A 19,960-nucleotide genomic window follows, 5' to 3' on the forward strand; every position below is an offset into this window, starting at 1 on the left:
AACGCTGCCAGAACTCGTGGCATGAGGGATGGGTCCCTCCGTGCTGCAACAGACAGGAGGTGTGACACCTTGCCTGCTTTCCAGATGAAAGTGGCAGGGAGACCGTGACACTCCAACACTGGCAGCACTGTTGTAGTGTAGTACCTGTTTTTTGAAAAATGTGACATCCTCTTCAGCCTACACCTGCAGCACTTACCAGAAGATCTAATTTTACCAAGTATGGATGAAAATAAATTAAGCAACTACACAGAGATTTTGGGTTTCCATAACCTTTGGAAAATATTTTCAAAGCAACATAGAGAGTTGTGTCAAAAAAAAATCCAAGTGGCACCTCTTCTAGGGTTTTTCTACTAAACTCCCAAATCTTTCAAATTTGAATCCAGCTCCTGTAAAATAACAAGGAGTGGTTTCATTCATTCCCTATGCTACAACATGACGCTGCTGAGAAGGAAGTTCAATGGCAGTATTGCAAAGTGTCAGGCACATAGCGAGAAGACAGACATGTTAAATACACTGTACTGGTTGCAGGATGTGAGCAAGGCTATGAGCTGAAAATTTCTGTCACAAATGACTGAAGCCATATAAAGAGGCTTGAAAATGAATGCTAGGCTGTCGAATTTCTACTGATGGGTGGCGCCATCCTATGAACCAGAATTTTGAGGAGCTGAGGCTCAACAGAGAGTATAAGATTGAGGTATAATTACACAGTCCTGGTTGCCATACCCGAGCAGGTGACCCACTGGAAATGGGAAAGGGGGGACAGACACAGCAAACAGGGATGTCATCAGCCTTATTTGATGGGCAGATGTGACCTGGTGGGACTGGCATTTCCTTGGAAAGGACAATGCCCCTTCAAAGCTAACAAGGGTACAAAATGCTAAATAACAGCCTGCTGGGCTTTCACAGCCTGGGTCCAGGCACTGCTGTGAGGTGGACAGAATCAGATGCCAAAATAGCTGCTAATCCAAGCCCTCAGCTTTCTGATACTAAAATAAAGAACAACCACATATGGGAGGGGTGGAGAGGAGGGGGAATAAAACAAGAAAAGGGGGTGGGAGAAAATGATGTATATAAAGGATGGGTTTTGCTTTGTCCTGCAGAAACAGCAGCCAGAGTAGGAAGAAGGAATGTGCATGTGTGTCTATACCATGTGGGAAGAAGGCAGTGTATTTCTCTTCAGCCAAGAGCATGCTGTCATCTGTCAGCATTGTACGCCTGTGTACAAGCAACACCAAACACTATTTGCCTCACAGTGCCTTTGACAATATGTTTTTTGTGTTGATTTCCTCATCTGAATTTTCCTTTTTTTCTCCCATGCTCGGAGTGTATACATCCAGTTTTGATGACACTCTTAACAGCTGGCTGCAGACAAGTCGCAGGCTTGCATGTCTGGCTGAGTGTAACACACACATATGCACACACACAAGCACACACACACACACACACACACACACACCCCTTGTCTTGACCTCTCTCCCCTTCTCTTCTGAGATCCGCTGCATTTGAAGTGTTTTCTTTAGCAACTCCCTTCACAGGCTCACCTCCCTGGCCCACGGAGGGCTGATCCCCAGACCTGCTTTCGGTCTGGGAGAAAGAAAGGGGGCTTCGGGGGGGTGCGCGCCTCGGCAGCCGGGAGGAAGAGCGGTTTCACTCCGCTGGCCCCTCCGCAGCGCACCGCGGCTGCTCCGCGCCCGCGGGCTCGCTGGGTCGCTGCGCCGGTGGACCGAGAGCTCCGGCCTGCGGGGAACAGAGGCTGGGGCGGGAGGGGATGGGGTCATCTGGGTGCAGGACTGCGGCTACAGCGGTGGGAGCAGGAGGGAGACACGGAGAGTTTATGAGTGGTTAAAAAAGTTCGGATAAGCAAACTCTGGCGCTGTCAAATATCCCCCCTCCGCCCCCCGCCTCTCTTCTCCTCCTCCCCCCCTTTTTTCCCTTTTTTTTCCTTTTTTTTTTTTTTTTTTTTTTAATAATTTTAAGGCAGTTGATGTGGTAATTAAGAATTTGGTGAGAGTCTGGGCAGGTCACCTCGTTTCTCAGATCAGAGCCCCATCAGAAATTCTTTCAAGTGTCCTTCTGCGTCGCCAAAGATGACAACAGCAAATCAATAAGTGCTTGAAATGAAAGGGGTTGCTGGCTAGCCCCCGAGGCTACAGATTTTCGTACCGCCGGTCTTTTACTTTTTTTTCTTTTTCTTGTTTCTTTCCTTTTTTTTCTTTTTTTCTTTTCTTTTTTTTTTTTTTTTTTTTTTTTCCTGAACTTCTCGCATTCCTTTGCACTGCCTCTCCCAGGAAGAGCTACCTTTTTATGCCTAGTTTCATGACGAAGGTAAGTGCCGTGTTAGCATCTCTTTGGCGGGACGGGCCTCGCCAGCTGTGATTGCTCTTCCCTGCTTCTAGCAGACGGTCGCTGCCGGGAAGATGCGAGCCGAGAGCGGCTCCGGCCGAGGGCATCCGCACCCGCCCGGGAAGCGGCGACTGCAGGCTCGGAGCACAGAGGCAGATATTTGCGCTTCTTCTTCTTTTTACTTAATTATTAAAAAAAATAAAAAAGATAAGGAGAGAAAGAGAGAAAGCGTAAATAAATATATGTAATTTTTTAAGAATAATAGAAGAGGGGTAAGGGATCAAAGCAAAGGAAAATAAATATGGGAATCACTGCATATATTGCTCTGTGTTAGCAGAGGTTGCTTCGCTCCGGTTCGCATCGTCATCCCTGCCTCTAATGTAACCCGATTTAACAATCTTCCTAACGAACGACGTCCTCGGGACGTTTTAATTAGGCAATTCATTAGTAAGTCAATACAGACATTTATATTTTCTTTCAGATCAAGTGGTTAAGCGCTAATTTCGAAATAATTATAAAACACTAGAATTCGCGAGGCGTAATAATTTTAATTTATATGCAAATCAATGGGTCCATTTGAAATGCTTAATTTTTTAACAATTACTGTATTGTAGCATCGGAACGAACAGCCTGAATGAGCAATTTGAAACCAGATCTGGACAGGAAGAAAATATTCGAGCAGCCCAACAAATCAATAATGTTTGAGTGTGTTAAACATAGCCAGCTATAGGTATTTACATACTCGTTTGCTGACAGATAAGGAGCTCAGAGAGGTGGGAGGAGAGGCCGGGGGGAGACGGGAGGGTTTGCTTGCGAGGGCTGAGATCATAATCCGGGAATGAAGAAAGTAAATGCTCGTGAATTGCCCCATCGCGCACTTCGGAGGATAACTCCCTTTTCCGCCGGTCCCCAGCGCTGGCGGCCTGCGCCAGACGCTGTGGGCTGCCCGAAATACAGCTGGGCTCTGCGCTCAGGCACCGCTGCAAACGCTTTGAGGTTTTTTATGTTAGTTAGTCGGCTTGGTATTTTGAGTTTGGTTTTTTTTTGTTTTTATTTTGGGGGGAGGGAGGCTTTTTTTTTTTTTTTTTTCTGTATCTTCCTTTCCTCCCTCGTCCCTGGGCGGCGGGAAAGCTGATCAGACTCTCCTTTGCCTCATCCACTCTGTGACCCGGAATCACCCAGGGAAAAGCCCCACGGCACCCGCCGCAGTCGGGAGCACGGCTGGTGCGCCGGGTGCCTTGCAAACGGATAGTCGCCATACGTTTTAAGAAAACAGCTTTTCCGTCTCGTGGGGCGATAAATAACTCCGACCTTCTCCCCAAGCGGTTCGGAAAGCCGGGTTGCCTGCCAGGGGCCGGGACAGAGGGCTCTCCGGGTGGCTCTTCGCGTCCCAACCGGGCCGGGGCAGCTGCAAGCCCCCGCCACTGCCGCCTCACCCGCCGAGGAGCGGCTCCGGAGCCTCCTCGGGGGTTTTAAAGCTGTTGTCACTGCGCTGGCGAAAGGGAGGAGATAGACTATAAATACAGCCGTCGCGCCCTTTGCTCGCCCTGAAATCTATTATTACATTTATTGCTTTGACAGAAGGGGAAAAAAAAAATTGAAATCCTCGTATTAAGTCGGCTCCATAGTTTCCAGACACCCTGGAACCCCTCTTCCACGGCAGCATGTCTAATGTATTCCCTGGTGATTCTAGGCATTAATTAGTTGTTTAATAGGAGTATGACTAAAAATGTAAAAGAAGGATTAGGAGCGTGAAACGTATGTCCAGCTCCTTCCACACACTCGAGGAGGGAATGAAAATCATCCAGTATCTTATGTTTCTCCAGGAGGCATTTGCATTTCCCACCAGCTGCTCACTTTAGCCTCTCCGGGGCGGACGGAGACTGCTGCTGCCCGGCGCGGAGGCCGTCGATGAACGGCGGGCGGTCCCGCTCCGCGGCCGCGCTGCCAAGGCGGGTGTCCCAGCCTTCCCTGCCCAACACACAACGGGGCTGGGCGTGCGGGGAAGATGCACACCGGCGCAAGCAGTTTGCTTCTCCCGGGTAAACAAAAGTGAGAGGTGGGAGCTGTGAGTCCCTCTCACTCCTGCTCTTTCTTCGGATGAGCGGAGAAACTGGATTTCACCTGGCAGAGCGCTCCCAGGGATAGAAACGCAGGTAGCCAAGGACGCAGTAAACTAATTTAGTTTTCCCTAGATTTTCCCACACGATTTCTTATCTTGTGAGAGAAAGTCACCCCCTCCACTTGGCGCGGCGACCGCTGCAGCGTCGCAATCAAAGGGCTTTTCTGAGCACACCGTGGAGCGGTCGTGCTGCCGGCTGCGGCTGGGCTGACTTAAAGACCCGCGGAAAACTTGGCCTCTTCCGAGGGCTCTCTTTCCACTCCAGCAATAACTGCCTAGCCCCCTGCCCACGGCTATAAATAACTAAAATTCACTCCAGGCTGAAATAATTTTAAAATAGCCACAAAGAGATCAGGTGTAGCCTCCGAGTTAGTAAAGCGCCTATTTTATTTTCGCGTGGTTCCTCTATAGACAAAGCCGCGGAAACGCTGCGAGAAAAACCGATCGCTTTAGTTTGATCTGAATAGGGAAATCCGGCTTCGATATTTTCTTAAACACGGAAAACGCCGCAAAATCGAAAATAAATTTCCCCCTGGAGGCAGCTTGATGTCCTTTGGGGAAAAGGGAGAAAGAGTAGTCTTTTCTCGCTATCGTGCGTAAATGATGCAGGGCAAGTAACAGAGAAGAGCGGCAAGATTTCGGCTATCCCGGCACTGCGCTACCGATAAGGCACGAAAAAGAACATCCCTCATTAAAAAAATAGAAATATATATATATGTAAGAAGTAAGAAAAAAATGGGTAAAAAAAGAAAAAAGTGGGTTAAAACAGGAAACCGAGACCTCTCCCAGTAAGTTGCCGATCCCTCTTCACACCTGGTGCAAGGACAGCCACCGGCCCGGCCCGGGAAACTTCGGCCACAGTTACTTGTGCCCCCCTCCCCAGCCGGGCGGAGCAGGGCGCGCCCTGCGCGGGCGCGGAGAGGCCACGGCCGTCCTCGCTCACCTCGGTTTTCCTCTGGCTACCTAGCCCGCCGCCGCGCCGCCTCCGCCGACTTTTGTCCTTCCTCCTGCCCCCTGCCCCCTCCGCGGACGGGGGCTGCCACCGCCGCCGCTGCGCCCGTGCCCGCGGAGAGCCGCTGAGCCGCCCGCCCCGGCCCGGCCCGGCCCGGCCCGGCCCCGCGGCGGCGGGGAGCGCTCGGCGGAGCCTGTGTGACGTCAGGGCCCGGGGAGGCGGGCGGGGCGGGGCGGGGGCGCGGGAGGGCCGGGGAAGGAGGGAGCCAGCGGCGGCTCCGCGGCCCCGCAGCCAGCGCAGGAGCCCGGCGCGGCCCCGCCGCCCCCGCCAGCCACAGGCACCAGCAGCGAGAGAGCGGGGCGGGCAACGCAACCGGCCCCGGTGAGTGCGGGAGGCTCGGGGGGTATCGGCGGGACGGGCGAGGGGCTACCCGGCAGGTCCAGGCTCTGCGGACCCCGGGAGGAGCAGCGGGACCGCGGGCCGGCCGGGCAGGGTCTTGCGGGCTCGGATTGCTGATGTCCTCCCGGGCGGCTGCGGCCCGTCCCGCAGCGCTGTCGGTGGGGGAAGCAGCGCCGCCCCCGCGCCGTTTGCCCGCCGTGCTGGTCCCGCTTCCCCGGCGGGGCGGGCGCCGAGGAACCGGCCGCGCAGGCAGCGCCTTCCTGCCGCGGAGACGCGGACCGGGAGGGGAGCGGCAGCGGCGCCGGCACGGGCTCGGGCTGCCCGAAAGCGATGCGGGCGGGTCTGCCGAGCCGGCTGCGGCGTCCCCCACCGGCATCGCCAGCGAGAGAACGGCGGGGCACGGCTGCCCCGCGGGCACCGCGGAGGGCTAGGCCCCGCACGGAACCCCCCTTTCGTTTGAGAGCCAGCGGCCGCGGGCCTCTGGCGGAAAACCTCCCGCCAAAATCACGGACCACAGCATTTCGGGCGGTGCGATCCTTGCCAGGCGACTCCAGTTTTTTGGGGATTATGGATTTTTTTTTTTTTTTCCTCGAAAGAACAGTGATAGATACCTATAAAGAAAAGAAATATAATCCCGTGTGACTCCGCTTTCCTGTCCGCGCCCTGCAGTTGCTCCGAGCAGGTTGCTGCTAGAGGGCCCGGCCGTGGAGAAAGGCAAGGTCGCACGGCTGGTGCGTTTGCTGCGGCTGTGGGCGCGCAGAGGTACGGTGGTATTTAAATCTGAGTACTCGGAGAAAGGGAAGTGCAAAAGCAAGTGGAGTTGCTTTCGTGTCGCCGGGCTGGAGACAATAGGAAAACGCTCCACTTGGCCCCGTGCTGCGATGTGCCTTGCAACGAAAATTAAGAGATACGGAGAGGAGAAAGGGAAGGAGCAATACGAGTGAGGAAAGAATAATAATAATCCATTCGAGAAAGGCACTTTTCTCCGAGGAGACCGGCATTTCAGTAGAGAGGAAAAACTTCCCCTCGGTGTCGGGGCGTGTGCGTGGGGGGAGCCGTGTGTCTCCACTCGTGAGATAAATCAATCTCAGAGGCAGGCCGCGGGGGAGGGCATTTGTCACGCAGGACTAATCTTGACGGAGACCGATCCCGAAATAAGGACCATCGGCGAAGAATTGAGGTTCTCTTAAAAGACTTCCCGATTAATTTAGGCACTGCTCGTGTGCTAGGCCCGGCTGCTGGAGGGAGTGGAGTTCCTCCCTGGCGTCGTTCATCTGGGAATATAAATCACCATGTCACGACACGACCACGAGGAATCCCGATATAACCGCACCTTCCCGTTTCCTTTTTCCCTTTACCCTTTTTTTTTTCCCTTATTTTTATAATTTTTTTTTTATTTCCCCTCTTTCCTCCCCTTTTTTCACGGCCTTATCCTGCTTGCCCGGTGGATGGTGTAAAGGCCGGAGCCCCCCAAGGCTTTCTCGGTGGGTGCTGTGTCTGGTGCTGCTGATCCCGAACATGCCTCGGCTCCAGGCTGCCGGATTTCTAAGCACCAGCTAATAATGCGCCCGGTCCAGACATTAAAAAAGAAGCGAAGAAGAAGAAGAAAGATTACCGAAATGATGGTGACATGCAAATTTCCCTCGAAATTATCATAAGTAAACATTTGAAGCCTGGACTAATAAAATCCCATCTGTGTTACTTCATATCGAGTTAGTAGAGAGCTGTGATAATGAATTTTGTAATATCTCACGAACAGACATCTCAATCAGGCACTAATCCTGTGATTTTACTGCCCGACCTCTCAGATAGAGGGAGGCGGCGGTGGTGGCCGGGGAGCGCGGAGGCGCAGCCGCTGCCGCGCAACTTCCGCCGCCGTGGGGGAGCGGCTGCTGGTACCTACTGTCCTGCGGCACCCCTGCCACCGGGATCGGCCTGACCCGCGGCTGAGCACGGCGACGAGATTAGGACACTCCTCCGCGTGCCCAAATAACTAGAGGTGCGGGGAGGCCAGAGGGTTCGACGGGCTGGGGAACAGCCACGGGTGTTTGCGCCTGTCCTGTGGTGTGACTTTGGTGGGACCTGAGGCTGAGGCAAGGAGAGGGGACAATGCGCGTATCGCTGGAGAAATGTGCGCGATCCAGCCCGACCGTCGTTGCGACGTAGCTCGCGGGGCGGCTGTGTTTCGGGTTTTTGCACGTACTCTTCAATCCCAAAGTAATTGTTTTAAAACAATTCATCTTTTGCAGATAACGGGTAATGGAGTCCAACTGCCGCAAACTTGTCTCCGCCTGTGTTCAGCTAGGTAAGAGACACCACCGCCCGCCGGGCCAGAGGCACAGCGGCCCCGCTGCCGTGCGGAGCGGTGCGCGGGTGTGCAGCCAGGCGGGGAAGCGGCGTCACCTCCGCGAAGCGCTGCGCAGCGTCGGGCGCTGACCACCCACCCACCCAGTTACCTCTCCCCTGCACCCCCCACCGTGTCCCCGTCCCCAGGCGCGCAGCCCGCCGCCGTCGAGCGTCTTTATTCCGAAGGTGGACACCTAAATGGGGAGATGAGCGAGGGGCGCTGGAGGGCCGCACGGAGCCCGCCGGCAGCACGGTGTCCGGGCGGCCGCCCCCAGCGCCAGGGACTCGCGGCGGCCGCTCCGCGGGCGCGCTGCGGGGCGGCGGCGGCGGCGGCGGCGCGTCGGGCCCGCCTGCGCGGCGCCAGGGCGCCCTCTGCTGCCCGCCCGCGGCGCGCTGGGCGCCGCTTGCGCCCGGAGGTGCGCGGCCGCGGGAGAGGGCAGGGAAAGGCGAAAGGGGAGCGCGCACCCCCGCGGCTGCGGCCGCGCACCGGCTCCCGCCGCCAGCGCGCGTCCCCCAAAAAAAGCATCGCTGTCAGCGCGCCGTTTAGACACCCGCAGCGTCGCTCTCGTATTTATTTTTATTTTCTATTTTTTGACACCACCCCCTCGCCCGTAAACAAGCTGCCAGCCCTCTCCTGCCCCCAGAGGTAGGCACCCCCACAGCGCCCCGTCTGCAGTAGAGCGAGCTCCTGTCTCTCTTCCCATGCCCTTTTCAGGGGGTCTGACAGGCGAGCCCGAGGGGTGGTAAAGAAAAACAGCAATGCAAACATATTACAAAGAAGAAAACAAGCGCTCTGTATTTCGAGAGACTGTTTAATCCAAGATAAACGTAATTTTGTTTAAATAAAATACATTAACCTGAATTAATAATACAGGAAACTAGAGTGAATTAATAATGCACGTATTCCTGGTCCCGTGGTTAAACACTTCCTTGTAAGAATACTGTATTAACCCTGTTTGGCCAAACAGCTCGCTATTTCTCAAATAACATCCAATGATTTCAGGACAGGCCACGTCCCCTTCTCGAATCCACCCGCCCCCGGGGACTTCAAACAGGATTTGCTAGCTGGACATCAAAACCCCTAGAAGAAGGAACGCACAGGCTAAAGGAAGGTTAGCGAGCAAAATCCGGGGTAATTCCAAACGCCAAAGTATTACAAACCGATAATTTTTAATCCCGGAAACATACACGATATTAAATTGTGCACAAACAGGCTTTACCAGAGTCTGGCACTTTTTCCCTCGCCCAGTAATAATTGTTAAATAACGTGGAAAGGAAGGGTGACATTGCTTTATATATGGTTTGCAAATAAGAAAGGCCTTTTTACCCTCCCCTGCCTTTTCTTCCCGATGAACAGGTGGTCTTAATCAAAGCCCCTAGCACGATCTAATGGGAAAGTGGGGACCTTTCTGATATAATAAATTTATGAGCCCTTCCAAGTCAGCTTTATTCAACTAAGTATTTATAAAAGTAATATCCACATATGCTCCCTGACACGGTAACTTTAACTTCCTCTGCCGAGAAACAAATGGTTATTTTCTTAAACATCAATTATGAACCTGGATTATTGTAGTACACGCAAAATTTCCTGCCTTGTTACCGTACCAGCCGGTCTTTTTTTTACTCGCCGGGCTGCAGGGGAAATTGCTATCTAAACACCTTTAATGCCATTAATTAAAACATTCGTCCGAGCCCAAGAAGCAACGAGGTGTTGCCTGACCATTAAAATGCTCCCATTTACGGGGAAGGGAAGCGCGACGACCTCGGATACGGATATATCCGTGAAGATATGGGAATATATTCCTACAGATATGGGGATGAACCCTGTGTGCTCCTCAGTCCCTGCCTCTGTGCGACGGATAATGGCAAGTCCTGAGACGCCCTGAGCTGCTCGGGCGACTTGCTGTAAACCGTAGAAATCACGGGTGGTTTATCGTGATACCGGAGGGGTTTGTTTGGTCTTGGCTTTGATTTGCTTAAACCCGCACGGTACTCGTTGATTTTTGTTTTGCCTGACCGTAAGGACGATTTTGTTTGCAAAATTTCTGATCCTTGGGGATGGCTGCGGGGAGGTGGGCAAGGAAACAGAGGTGACTGGGGACCCCTCTCTATCACATTTCAGCTTTGGAAATTATGAGGGCGGTGAGGTAATTTGGCTAGATAGGCACCATCGGTGCCCATGAGGAGAATGATCGCTAACTAGAACCACGGGCAGTAATAGCAAAACATGCGACTGTTTTGTCAAATCGATGGTTCTGCGAAAGGAGGAAACGAAATTCAGTAGGAGACCCTCCAAAACTACACGGCACGCCGGGTTCCCGTGGGGAATGGGGTGCAGAGGGGAGGGTGCTCCAGAAGAAACGAGTCCGTGGCCGTGCTGAGGAAAGGAAAATGGGGAAGTATGAAAATATTATTGCAGCCTAGAGTGTCAAACGCAGCCCGCCGGGTGTCAGATTTCTTCAGAGAGACAGGAAAATTGCTGAACTTCAGCGCATGCTTCGGCACTTGTAAATGATTGTCGGTGGTGGTTTTGTTTGAGTAATTTTTATGCAGAGCGAAAGGATGCTTAAGGTATTTGTGTGTACGTGTGTATATATATAATCTATATGATTTGTTAGATCTGTGAATTCTACTTAAGGAATCCTTCCCTGTAATCGATATCGATAATCTGGGTATTGCTGAAAACAGCAGCTTCCAGCATAAAACGTTGAAATTACATTCCGTATTATATCGTCATTCAGCATTCCAAATTGATTGTTTAAACACTATAGCTAAAAAAAAAAGAAAAAAAAAGAAAAAAAAAAGAAAATTTGTCTTAATATTCCCTAGCTGAACATTCTTTTTAAAACAAAAATTTAAAAACCTAACGCTGACTCAGCTTTCCATTCAGACGGGCTGAAGACGCTGCAGCGTGCAAAGCAAAGGTCGGCGGTGCCTTTTTTGAGCCCCGGGAAGAAGTGGGCGCGCAGGCTCTGCCCCTGCGGGAGGGAGCGAGCGCGGGGGGGCTGAGGCGGAGCCGGAGCATCGCTGTCGCCTCTGGGCCGCCAGGCAGAGCCGAGCGGCACCCTCCCCTTCACATAGCGTGGCCAAATTTGTCCCCGCAATTGTGTGACTCGAGCCGTGGAGCCTGGATGTTCCCTGTCCAGGGCGCAAGCACTTCGCTGGTGCGCTGGCCCTGCGCGGCTCCTCGGAAGGTGCGCGCCCCGTCCCACACCCCCCCCCAAGCGCAAATTAGAAGTTATTTCTTGCGCTTTGCTTATAGAATTTTCCCCCTCCGCTGTTGGCGCCTGAGAATAATATATGCAGCAGTTGTTAGCCTCACTCCAGGGAAAACTAAATGTATAACGAAAGCTTTTTCGTGAGTAGGAATACACTAACGGAACAATCTGATGTCTTCTTAATCCTATGTAAAAAGCTCTGTAGTCTTCCTAATATTGACTGAATGGGTAATTAATGGCTCTTCATCGAGGAGAATATCCGGTAATCCGAGATAGGCGAAAGACAACAAGCCAAAGGTAAAAGACAACAGGACTAGTTGGAGGCTCTACATAAGAACCAATTTATCCATTTAGGGGAGTATTACGCCTAGAAACAAAGATCTCGTGAGGCGATAAAGGAAAAGTGGGAAAATAAATACCCGCAGGAGGTCTAGCCACCCCCTGGCATCCCCAGCAGAGCCGCTCAGCTCCCGGCCCTGCTCTCGGCCCTCCCGATTGCCGCACCGGGGCGGGCACCGGACATCCCAAATAAACTCAAATAACAGTGTGGAAAAAGTGAAAAAAAAAAAACAAACAAACAAACAAACAAAAAAAACCCGCACACACACACACACACACACACACAAAAAAAAATCCAATCAACCAACCTAACAAACAGAGGAAAAAACACACGAAAACTCCCATGAAATTAAAAAGGTGATGCGGAGCGGGGAGCATCCCTGATTCTCCATTTTCGTAGGCGTCCCCGATGAGCCCTGCAGCTCAGGGCTAAAAGGAAAGAGAGCAATTCACAAAATAGTTTTGGGGTTTTCTTTGGTGATGGCAGCCACACGCAGCAGGCGCAGATAGTCGGTACGCGAGTGAGCTGGCGGGGGCGACTTCGTGGCCAGCACCCGAACCCGAGAGGCGATGGGAACTTCCACCAGAAAAAAAAAAAAAAAAAAAATTAAAAAACACTTGACATTTTAATTGAAACCTTTACCGCTAATATATTACCTGGGTGACTACAATTAGGTTGTTTTTCGGTTGGCTGACAGCTTTTAAAATATTATTTCACTTGGGAAATAAAAGCTTCATCTCAGATTATAGGTGGGTATTTTTGGATTTACGTGATTTATGGTCACCATGACAACTAATGCTGTGTGGTAGCTCTCCTCCTGCCCGGGATGGGGGAGTTTTAATCAAAGGCACGTAAGGAAATGCCGACAGCCTCTCCCTTTGGGCTGCCGGAGCCCGGGCCAGTGTTGTGCACTCCTTTTCAGGGCGCGAGGACGGCTGGAGGGTCTGTCACGCCTATGGCTGTGGGACGCGGGGCTGGAGCTAGGGAAGATGCGATAGGGCGGTGAGGTGGCCGGGCCCTCCTCCTCCTGTCCCCGTTCTCTGGGGAAACGCTCCAGGGGCGGCCTGCCCCGTCAAATGTCCCGAGACAGCGAGGCTGGGCTGGCGGGCACCGGCGGGCACCGGCGCTCGCCCTGCAAGGGCAGAAAGCGCGTAACAAGCGCTCTGCGCCCCGCACGCGGGAGCGACTTTTCGCTTTGAGTCGCGGCGGAAGAAGCCAGCATTGCCTCAAAACGACTAAAAATAAATTAATGCCAAAAAAAAAAAAAAAAAAAAAGGTGATGGATGTCCTTCAAGACAGGGATGCATTACCCCGTCTGAAAAAAAAAAAAAAAAAAAAAAAAAAAAAAAAAAAAGGGGGGGGGGAAGGAGGAGATACCTCCGTATCACCTCTCCCTCTGGCTCCCCCTCCTCAGGGCTTTGCACACTTGTTTTCACCTCGACGTGGGGCTCGAGAGGGAAGCGCCCCCTCCCAGGTGCCCCTCGCTGAGAGGCCGAGGCCGCGCCCGCTTGGCCGGGGCTGGGGCAGCCCCCTGCCCGCGATTTTGGCACGGTCCTGCCATGGCGAAAGGCCGGGGGGCGGTTCTAGGTGCGGGACCACAGAGGTAGCGAGAGGTTAAGAAGAAACTGGGATATGATTGGTAAACAAATTGTGCAGAATGGAGCTGGATTCATATTGACTTAGTTATAGGTCATCTGCTGCCGGTGCAAAGGGAGGAAATATTTACTTTACACATATACTTTATGATCTTGGGGGAATTAGAGGAAATTCAATAAGAAAATGGCTAGAATCATTTTAAACCCCCTATTTAAAAGTCTTAAGCAAATTAGAGTCTTATCAGATTAAAATCCACTACAAATGTAAGAGCATTGTCTCCATCGAAACGCTGTGGGGTCTGAGGAAAGAGATTCTTTGCCAAATCTCAGGGATAAAAACACGTCATTTAAACACCAGATAATGAGCAGAATGTAAATTAATTTAACCTTCTTTACTAACAGGCTGCGAAAGTAATATGTATAATTTAGCGATAACTAAGATTGCGATGGATGATACGTACCTCGAACGAGAATCAGCGACTAAGGAAGACCCTTGAGGAAGGTGGGGGTGGGGTGCGGCGGACGGGATGGGAATGGGACACAGAAAAGTTTGGGCGCTGGGATGTGGGTGTGGGCCACATCAAGAGGAAGCTTTCAGTAACTTTTGAATACCAGTAACCAGCCAGATAGAATGAAGACAGAGACGCAGACCTGCGTTTCCTGCTCCTGGGCTACTTCGGAATCCCCATCCCCAAGACGGCCACAGCTCCTCTGGGCCAGTGTCGGCTCTGCGGGCTAGGGCTCAGGGACGGAATTCCTCGGCCCCAGGAGGACCTGGCCAGCATGGTAGGGCAACCTGTCCCTGCCTTAGACGCGCGTGAAAAAGCCCCGCACCTCCTTCCTGCGAGACACGGGTCCACAGCAGCCTCATTCAGGCGCCATAAGCGGTCCCACGAGTGGCGATTGCGGGACAGTGTAGCCCGTCCCTCTGCTGCCGCTGCCCGGGCGAAGGGTCAAATCCAGTCCCCAAACCTCGGAGAGGGGTTTGAGAAGTTTGTGTGCGGGCGCCGGTCCGCTGTGGGACTTGGTCAAGTTCTGTGAACGGCTTGCGTGGGCTCGGGTTCTTGGGCTGCTCCGGGCACCCCGGGGGCGTGGGATGGTCCCTCCGGGTCCACGCCGAGAATGAGGAATGGTCCCGAGGATTACTGTGCAAGTAAGTGGTAAAACTGGAGTGAAAAAGCCTCCTTGGGGACTAGGTTTTGGGAACCTGGTTGCAGGGAAGGGGTGGGAATGGCGGAACCAAGGAAATAATTTTCCCCCCGTGTACTCCGCCTTTAGTGCGCGCAGAGGAAGGGCAGAAAGCCGGCGAGTGCGGGGACTAGAAGAGTTCGGGGGCTTCTGAGCGCGGTGCGGAGCTTTCCGTAGCTGTGTCGCAGAGGGGAGACTGTTGTCGCTTGCGTTTAATTGTCACTGTTACCGGCACAAGGTCTGCCGTCTAACAAGCCACGCTCCCGTCCCGCTTATTTTCCACCTCCTCCATGAGGAGGGAATCGGGCTTTGCCCCATCCTACTACAGCGGCTCTGGCAGTACCGAGCACCCCGCTCCTCACTCCCGCAGGTCCGGGAGTCCGGCGAGGTGCGGAGCGAACGCGCTCGGAGCCGGTCCGAAGGGGTGCCCCGTGAGCCGGCGGCGGAGGCCAGGCTGTCCAGGCGCGGGTACCCCGGCGGGGCACACCGGCGGAGGTTTTTGGGGGGCGGTGTGCCCATCGCCGGGAGAGCGCGGGGGGCGGCGCGGGGCGCGCGGGGCGGGGCGGGGCGGGCGGCGGAGGGGCGGGGCGGGGGCGGGGCGGGGTGGGGCGGGTGACGTGCGGCGCGGGGAAGGCCGCCGCCGGTTTAAGATGTCAGGCCAAGAGGGAAGCGGCTGAGCTGATGCGGTGCGGGGCCGGCCGCGGCGCGGGTCCATGCGCGGGCAGCGGAGAGGAGCGCCCCGCGGAGCGCCGCCGCGCCTCGCCGCCCCCGCCCCGCGGAGCCCCGCGGCAGGCCGGGGGCCGCCGGCCGGGGAGCTGCCGTGTCGCCGTGACGGCTCTTACAGGACCGGACTCGCCCGCTCTCCTGTCGCCGCCGCCTCGCCCCCCCGGGCGGCGGGGGCTTCGAGGCTCGCCGTGCCTCCCGGGCTCTAGTCGAACGTCGCTCGCCCCGGAGCGGCTCCCCGGCCGGCAGCCCTGACCCCCGGAGCCGCGGGGCTGCTCCGCGTCCGCGGAGGGGGCGCTGCGCGGACCCTCCTACACGTACCGACACCTACAGATACACGCACACCTTCTCCTATCGACCCCCCAGGCGCGCACGTAGACTTTGGCGTCCTTTTGCCGATGAACTGCATGAAGGACCCGTTAAGCCTGGAGCGCCTGGGAGCCGGGAATAAGCTGTGCTCCTCCTCACCTTCCTCCTCCTCCTCCTCCTCTTCATCATCCTGCCATCACCACCAGCCCGCGCTGGCCATGGCGACGGCGCTGGCGCCGGGGCAGGCGCGCTCCTCCCTGGAGTCTGCCAAGCACCGGCTGGAGGTGCACACCATCTCCGACACCTCCAGCCCCGAGGCCGCAGGTAAGAGGGGGTGAGAGGCAGGGACCCCAGCCCGACGGGCTCCCCGCAGCCCTGTCCTGCTCCGGCCCGGCTGGCTGCCCGCGGACCGCGATGCGCCGCCGCCCCTCTGCCCGGGAGCGTCCCGCACCCGAGCCGAGACGTGTTTCGTGGTTTTTCGCGTGTGGTGTCTGTGTGTTGGCGTAGAGGAAGATAACGATAAATGTAAGGATAGGCGAGTAGCATGTATAGGCGAGTTACATGAATACAGATCGGCAAATAACGTGGGATTTCATGGGGAGTAATCCCGATACAGACGGACAAATACGGGTATATATGGACAAAGAATATTGTTGCAGGCGGGCGAATAACACGGGTGTAGGTAAGCCAATAAAACGAATTTGGTGTATGCAGACGGGAGAATAATATGGATGCACATAGGCAGAAAGCTTGCATACGGAGAGGCGGCTCCGTCCCGCTGCCCCGGCGGTGGCTGCTCTACCGGGAGGAGCCGCCCGTGGGTGCCCGCGGAGTGCGGAGGAGCCGCAGCGGCGGGAGGCCGGCACGGGTTAATCATTACAGCATCGAGTCGCGTTCGGGGCAGTCTGCGGGATCCAGCAGCGCTGGGGACACGCTTTTCCCCAGCCGCTGGAGAGGAGGTTGAGGAGGCTGAGGCGCCCTCCTTTTCCGCCTTGTTTTTTTTTTTCTTTTTTTTCTTTTTTTTTTTTTTTTTTTTTGTTTTGTTTTGTTTGGTTTTTTTTTTTTTTGTTTGTTTGTTTCCCCCACTTACAGAAAAGGATAAGAGCCAACAAAGCAAGAATGAGGATGCGGGGCCCGAGGACCCCTCCAAGAAGAAGAGGCAGCGGCGGCAGCGGACTCACTTCACCAGCCAGCAGTTGCAGGAGCTGGAGGCCACCTTCCAGCGGAATCGCTACCCGGACATGTCCACCCGAGAGGAGATCGCCGTCTGGACCAACCTCACCGAGGCCAGGGTTAGGGTAAGTCCTGATACGGCACTCCGGCTCGGAGCAGCGGGGATCAGGGTGGGTTGGGAAAGGGAAGGAGGGCTGAAATGTTTGTAGCTGCTTTCGATTTCGGCTTGTGCGTAAACTCCAGAGCCTTTGCACAAAAGCAGGGCAGAGCAGGACATTTCGGACAAAGCAAGACAGATTGGGATCTCTCTGTGTGTCTCTGAAATATGGTTTGCTGCACGTTTCGCCCTCACCGTGCAAAGCGTCCCTCTCCTTTTGATCGAAACGCTAATAAAAACATTAGCCAAGAAAGCAACTTGGAACAGGCTGCAACCTGCGCTGTCTCTAATGAGAAAAAGATGTAAAATACACAAGAGCTTTTGCTTAACTCCGAGGCACTCCCAACGTGCCCTTCCTTGCATTTTCTATTTCTTTGGGTTTCACAATTCGACGAGCGTTTCTCTCCACCCTCTACCCCCCTCTGAGATTTATGGGACCATCGCGGCGCTGCAGAGATACCGCGGCCGGATCCTACTCTCCTGCAAACACCGCGCTGGGGGCAAAAAAAAACCCCAAAAAACAAAAACCCCAAAAAACCTACAAACCCCAACACAGACACACAAAATGAAGCCTATAAACGGGTCGAACCTTCAGATTTTCGTAAATCCCACATAAATCCTCTCCCCGAGGTCGCTTGAGGAAAGCGAGACAGTGAGAACCGGGGGCGGCAGCGAGCGGGGCCGGCTCTCAGCCCCGGGCTGGCGGTGTTGTCGCCGGGGCAGCCGCGCAGAGGGAACGGGGCCCGGCCGAGCCCAGTGTCTTCGAAGCACGGAGCGCTGTCGGTCACGGAGCGGCTTCCACGGAGGTTTTTGTATCGGTCCGCGCGGTGCCTCCGGAAGAGCCCGTCCCAGTGGTGCCCGGGCGGCCGCCGCCCAGCTTGACCAGGGTGGGGGTTACCACAAACACCCCGGGGTGGTTTCAATACACATGGTAAGGCGGCTGCTGGCGGCTGCCCGACGGGTCAGACACCCAGATGTGGATTGGGAAAGGACACGCTTTTCCCATTGTCTGCGCGGGGAGGGTCCCTTAGATCACATTTAGCACGTTGTTAAATGGTGACTTTTTTTTCCTTTTTTTTTCTTCTTTCTTCCCCCCCCTGCCCCCCTCCCCCCCCCCCCCCCCCATAGAGCAGTCAAACATGTTTGTTTAGAAAGTGGTTTTCGGTTCTGGAAGCTTTCAAGCTAGAGGAACTTGTAGCTTTAACAAACTGAAGCAAGGATTTATTAGTTGCTGACTTCCCCCTCCTTTCCCGTACCACCGCCTTAAATATTCCACGGGTTTCCAGGCGTTTTACTCTCGCTTTTGCACTTTTGTATTTTTCCTGGATGGCTTCAGTATAGGAAAAGCCAAGAGAGAAGGGTGGGGGGCATAAACCCAAGAGAGAAATAAAGGGGTAGGGGGCAGGAGAAAGAGGAGAGAATAAGAAGGAAGCTTTGGCCTCTGTAGCGCGAATTAGAGTATCACAAATTATGTGGAGGGCTGCGGGGGGGTGGGAGGGGGGTGTTTGGGAGGGGGAGTGGGGGGCCGTGGTGAGAGTGGAATGATGGGCCACGAATCTGTTTGCTAAACCCGAGCGGCCCCGAGGATGCTCGGCTGTCCCAGCCCAGCGCAGGGCTTCACAGAGGAGGTGAATCTATATATGGAGATATATTCATATCTATATATATTAGTACAAATTTTTATATATATAACTTCTATACGGACAGGCTCCGCTGTTGCCCCGAGAACCTGCACAGGGCTGCTGTGGTGGTGGTGGCTCCTGACTAACGCGCATCTCCCTCCCTCCCTTTCCCCCCGTTTCCAAAGGTTTGGTTCAAGAATCGCAGAGCCAAATGGAGAAAGAGAGAAAGGAACCAGCAAGCCGAGCTTTGCAAAAACGGCTTCGGTCCGCAGTTTAACGGCCTCATGCAGCCCTACGATGATATGTACCCCGGCTACTCGTACAACAACTGGGCAGCCAAGGGCCTGACCTCCGCTTCCCTCTCCACCAAAAGCTTTCCTTTTTTCAACTCCATGAATGTCAATCCCCTGTCTTCTCAGAGCATGTTCTCCCCTCCAAACTCCATATCCTCCATGAGTATGTCTTCAAGCATGGTACCTTCTGCAGTCACCGGGGTGCCCGGCTCCAGCCTCAACAGCCTGAATAACTTGAACAACTTGAGCAATCCCTCCCTGAATTCTGCAGTGCCAACGCCAGCCTGTCCTTATGCTCCTCCAACACCTCCGTATGTTTATAGGGACACATGTAACTCGAGCTTGGCAAGTCTGAGACTTAAAGCCAAGCAGCACTCCAGTTTTGGCTATGCCAGTGTGCAGAACCCTGCTTCCAACCTGAGCGCTTGCCAGTACGCGGTGGACAGACCCGTGTGAAACATCCAAGTAGGAAACTGCGTGGGAATCCCTCCCCATTTCCCGCAGAGACTGAGAATTTCACTAGAAAGTAATGGGCACTAGAGAGAAAGAGAAAGGAGGAAAAATCAGAGGCAGAGAGGAAGAGAGAGAGAAAGAGAGAGAGGAGGAAAAAAAAAAAAGAGGAAACCACTGAAATAAGATAGTTCCTTTGTTTTCAAAGGACCTCCTACAGATTCGGAGATCTTTCTTTCACTAAGAGTATTTCAACAGTTACAAGGACATATATATATATATATATATGGACAAATGTTTGACTGGATATGATATGACATTTTAATGTTACTATAAGCTTGTTATTTTTTAAGTTTAGCATTGTTAACATAAAAATGACTGAAAGGATGTATATATATCGAAATGTCAAATTAATTTTATAAAAGCAGTTGTTAGTAATATCACAACAGTGTTTTTAAAAGGTTAGGCTTTAAAATAAAGCATGTTACACAGAAGCGATTAGGATTTTTTCGCTTGCGAGCAAGGGAATGTATATACTAAATGCGACACTGTATGTTTCTAACATATAATTATTAAAAAAAAATTGTGTGAATATCAGTTTTAGAATAGTACCTCTGGTGGATGCAATGATGTTTCTGATATTGCAATGTAAAACATGCCCTGTGTATAACATTTCGTACAATATTATTGTTTTACTTTTCAGCAAACATGAAAAAATGTGTTTTATTTC

The 19,960-nt window shown here is 53.5% G+C and overlaps 1 protein-coding gene across 2 annotated transcripts; it reads left to right on the forward strand.

Moving 5' to 3' along the window:
* Positions 1–5,757: 5,757 nt before the first annotated feature.
* On the forward strand, positions 5,758–19,379 carry PITX2 (paired like homeodomain 2). 2 transcript variants are annotated; one of them, XM_021525522.2, is made up of 4 exons: positions 5,758–5,798; positions 8,066–8,121; positions 16,628–16,833; positions 18,673–19,379. In XM_021525522.2, the coding sequence occupies exons 2-4, from the start codon at positions 8,076–8,078 to the stop codon at positions 19,234–19,236; spliced, it is 816 nt and encodes a 271-aa protein (XP_021381197.1). In that variant the 5' UTR covers positions 5,758–5,798; positions 8,066–8,075; the 3' UTR covers positions 19,237–19,379. The 2 variants fall into 2 exon arrangements, with proteins under 2 accessions (XP_021381197.1, XP_021381196.1); XM_021525521.2 differs by lacking the exons at positions 5,758–5,798; positions 8,066–8,121 and adding an exon at positions 15,596–15,859.
* The last annotated feature ends 581 nt before the right edge of the window (positions 19,380–19,960 follow it).

The sequence above is a fragment of the Lonchura striata genome, chromosome 4 (genome assembly GCF_046129695.1).
Source record: "Lonchura striata isolate bLonStr1 chromosome 4, bLonStr1.mat, whole genome shotgun sequence".
Classification (NCBI taxonomy): domain Eukaryota; kingdom Metazoa; phylum Chordata; class Aves; order Passeriformes; family Estrildidae; genus Lonchura; species Lonchura striata.

Bases quoted from the DNA above. Each gene is read 5' to 3' on its own strand.
- PITX2 (XM_021525521.2), top strand. From the start codon at position 15,625: ATGAACTGCATGAAGGACCCGTTAAGCCTGGAGCGCCTGGGAGCCGGG. The intron at 15,860-16,627 runs GTAAGAGGGGGT...CCCCACTTACAG, and splicing joins CTCCAGCCCCGAGGCCGCAG to AAAAGGATAAGAGCCAACAA. The intron at 16,834-18,672 runs GTAAGTCCTGAT...CCGTTTCCAAAG, and splicing joins TCACCGAGGCCAGGGTTAGG to GTTTGGTTCAAGAATCGCAG.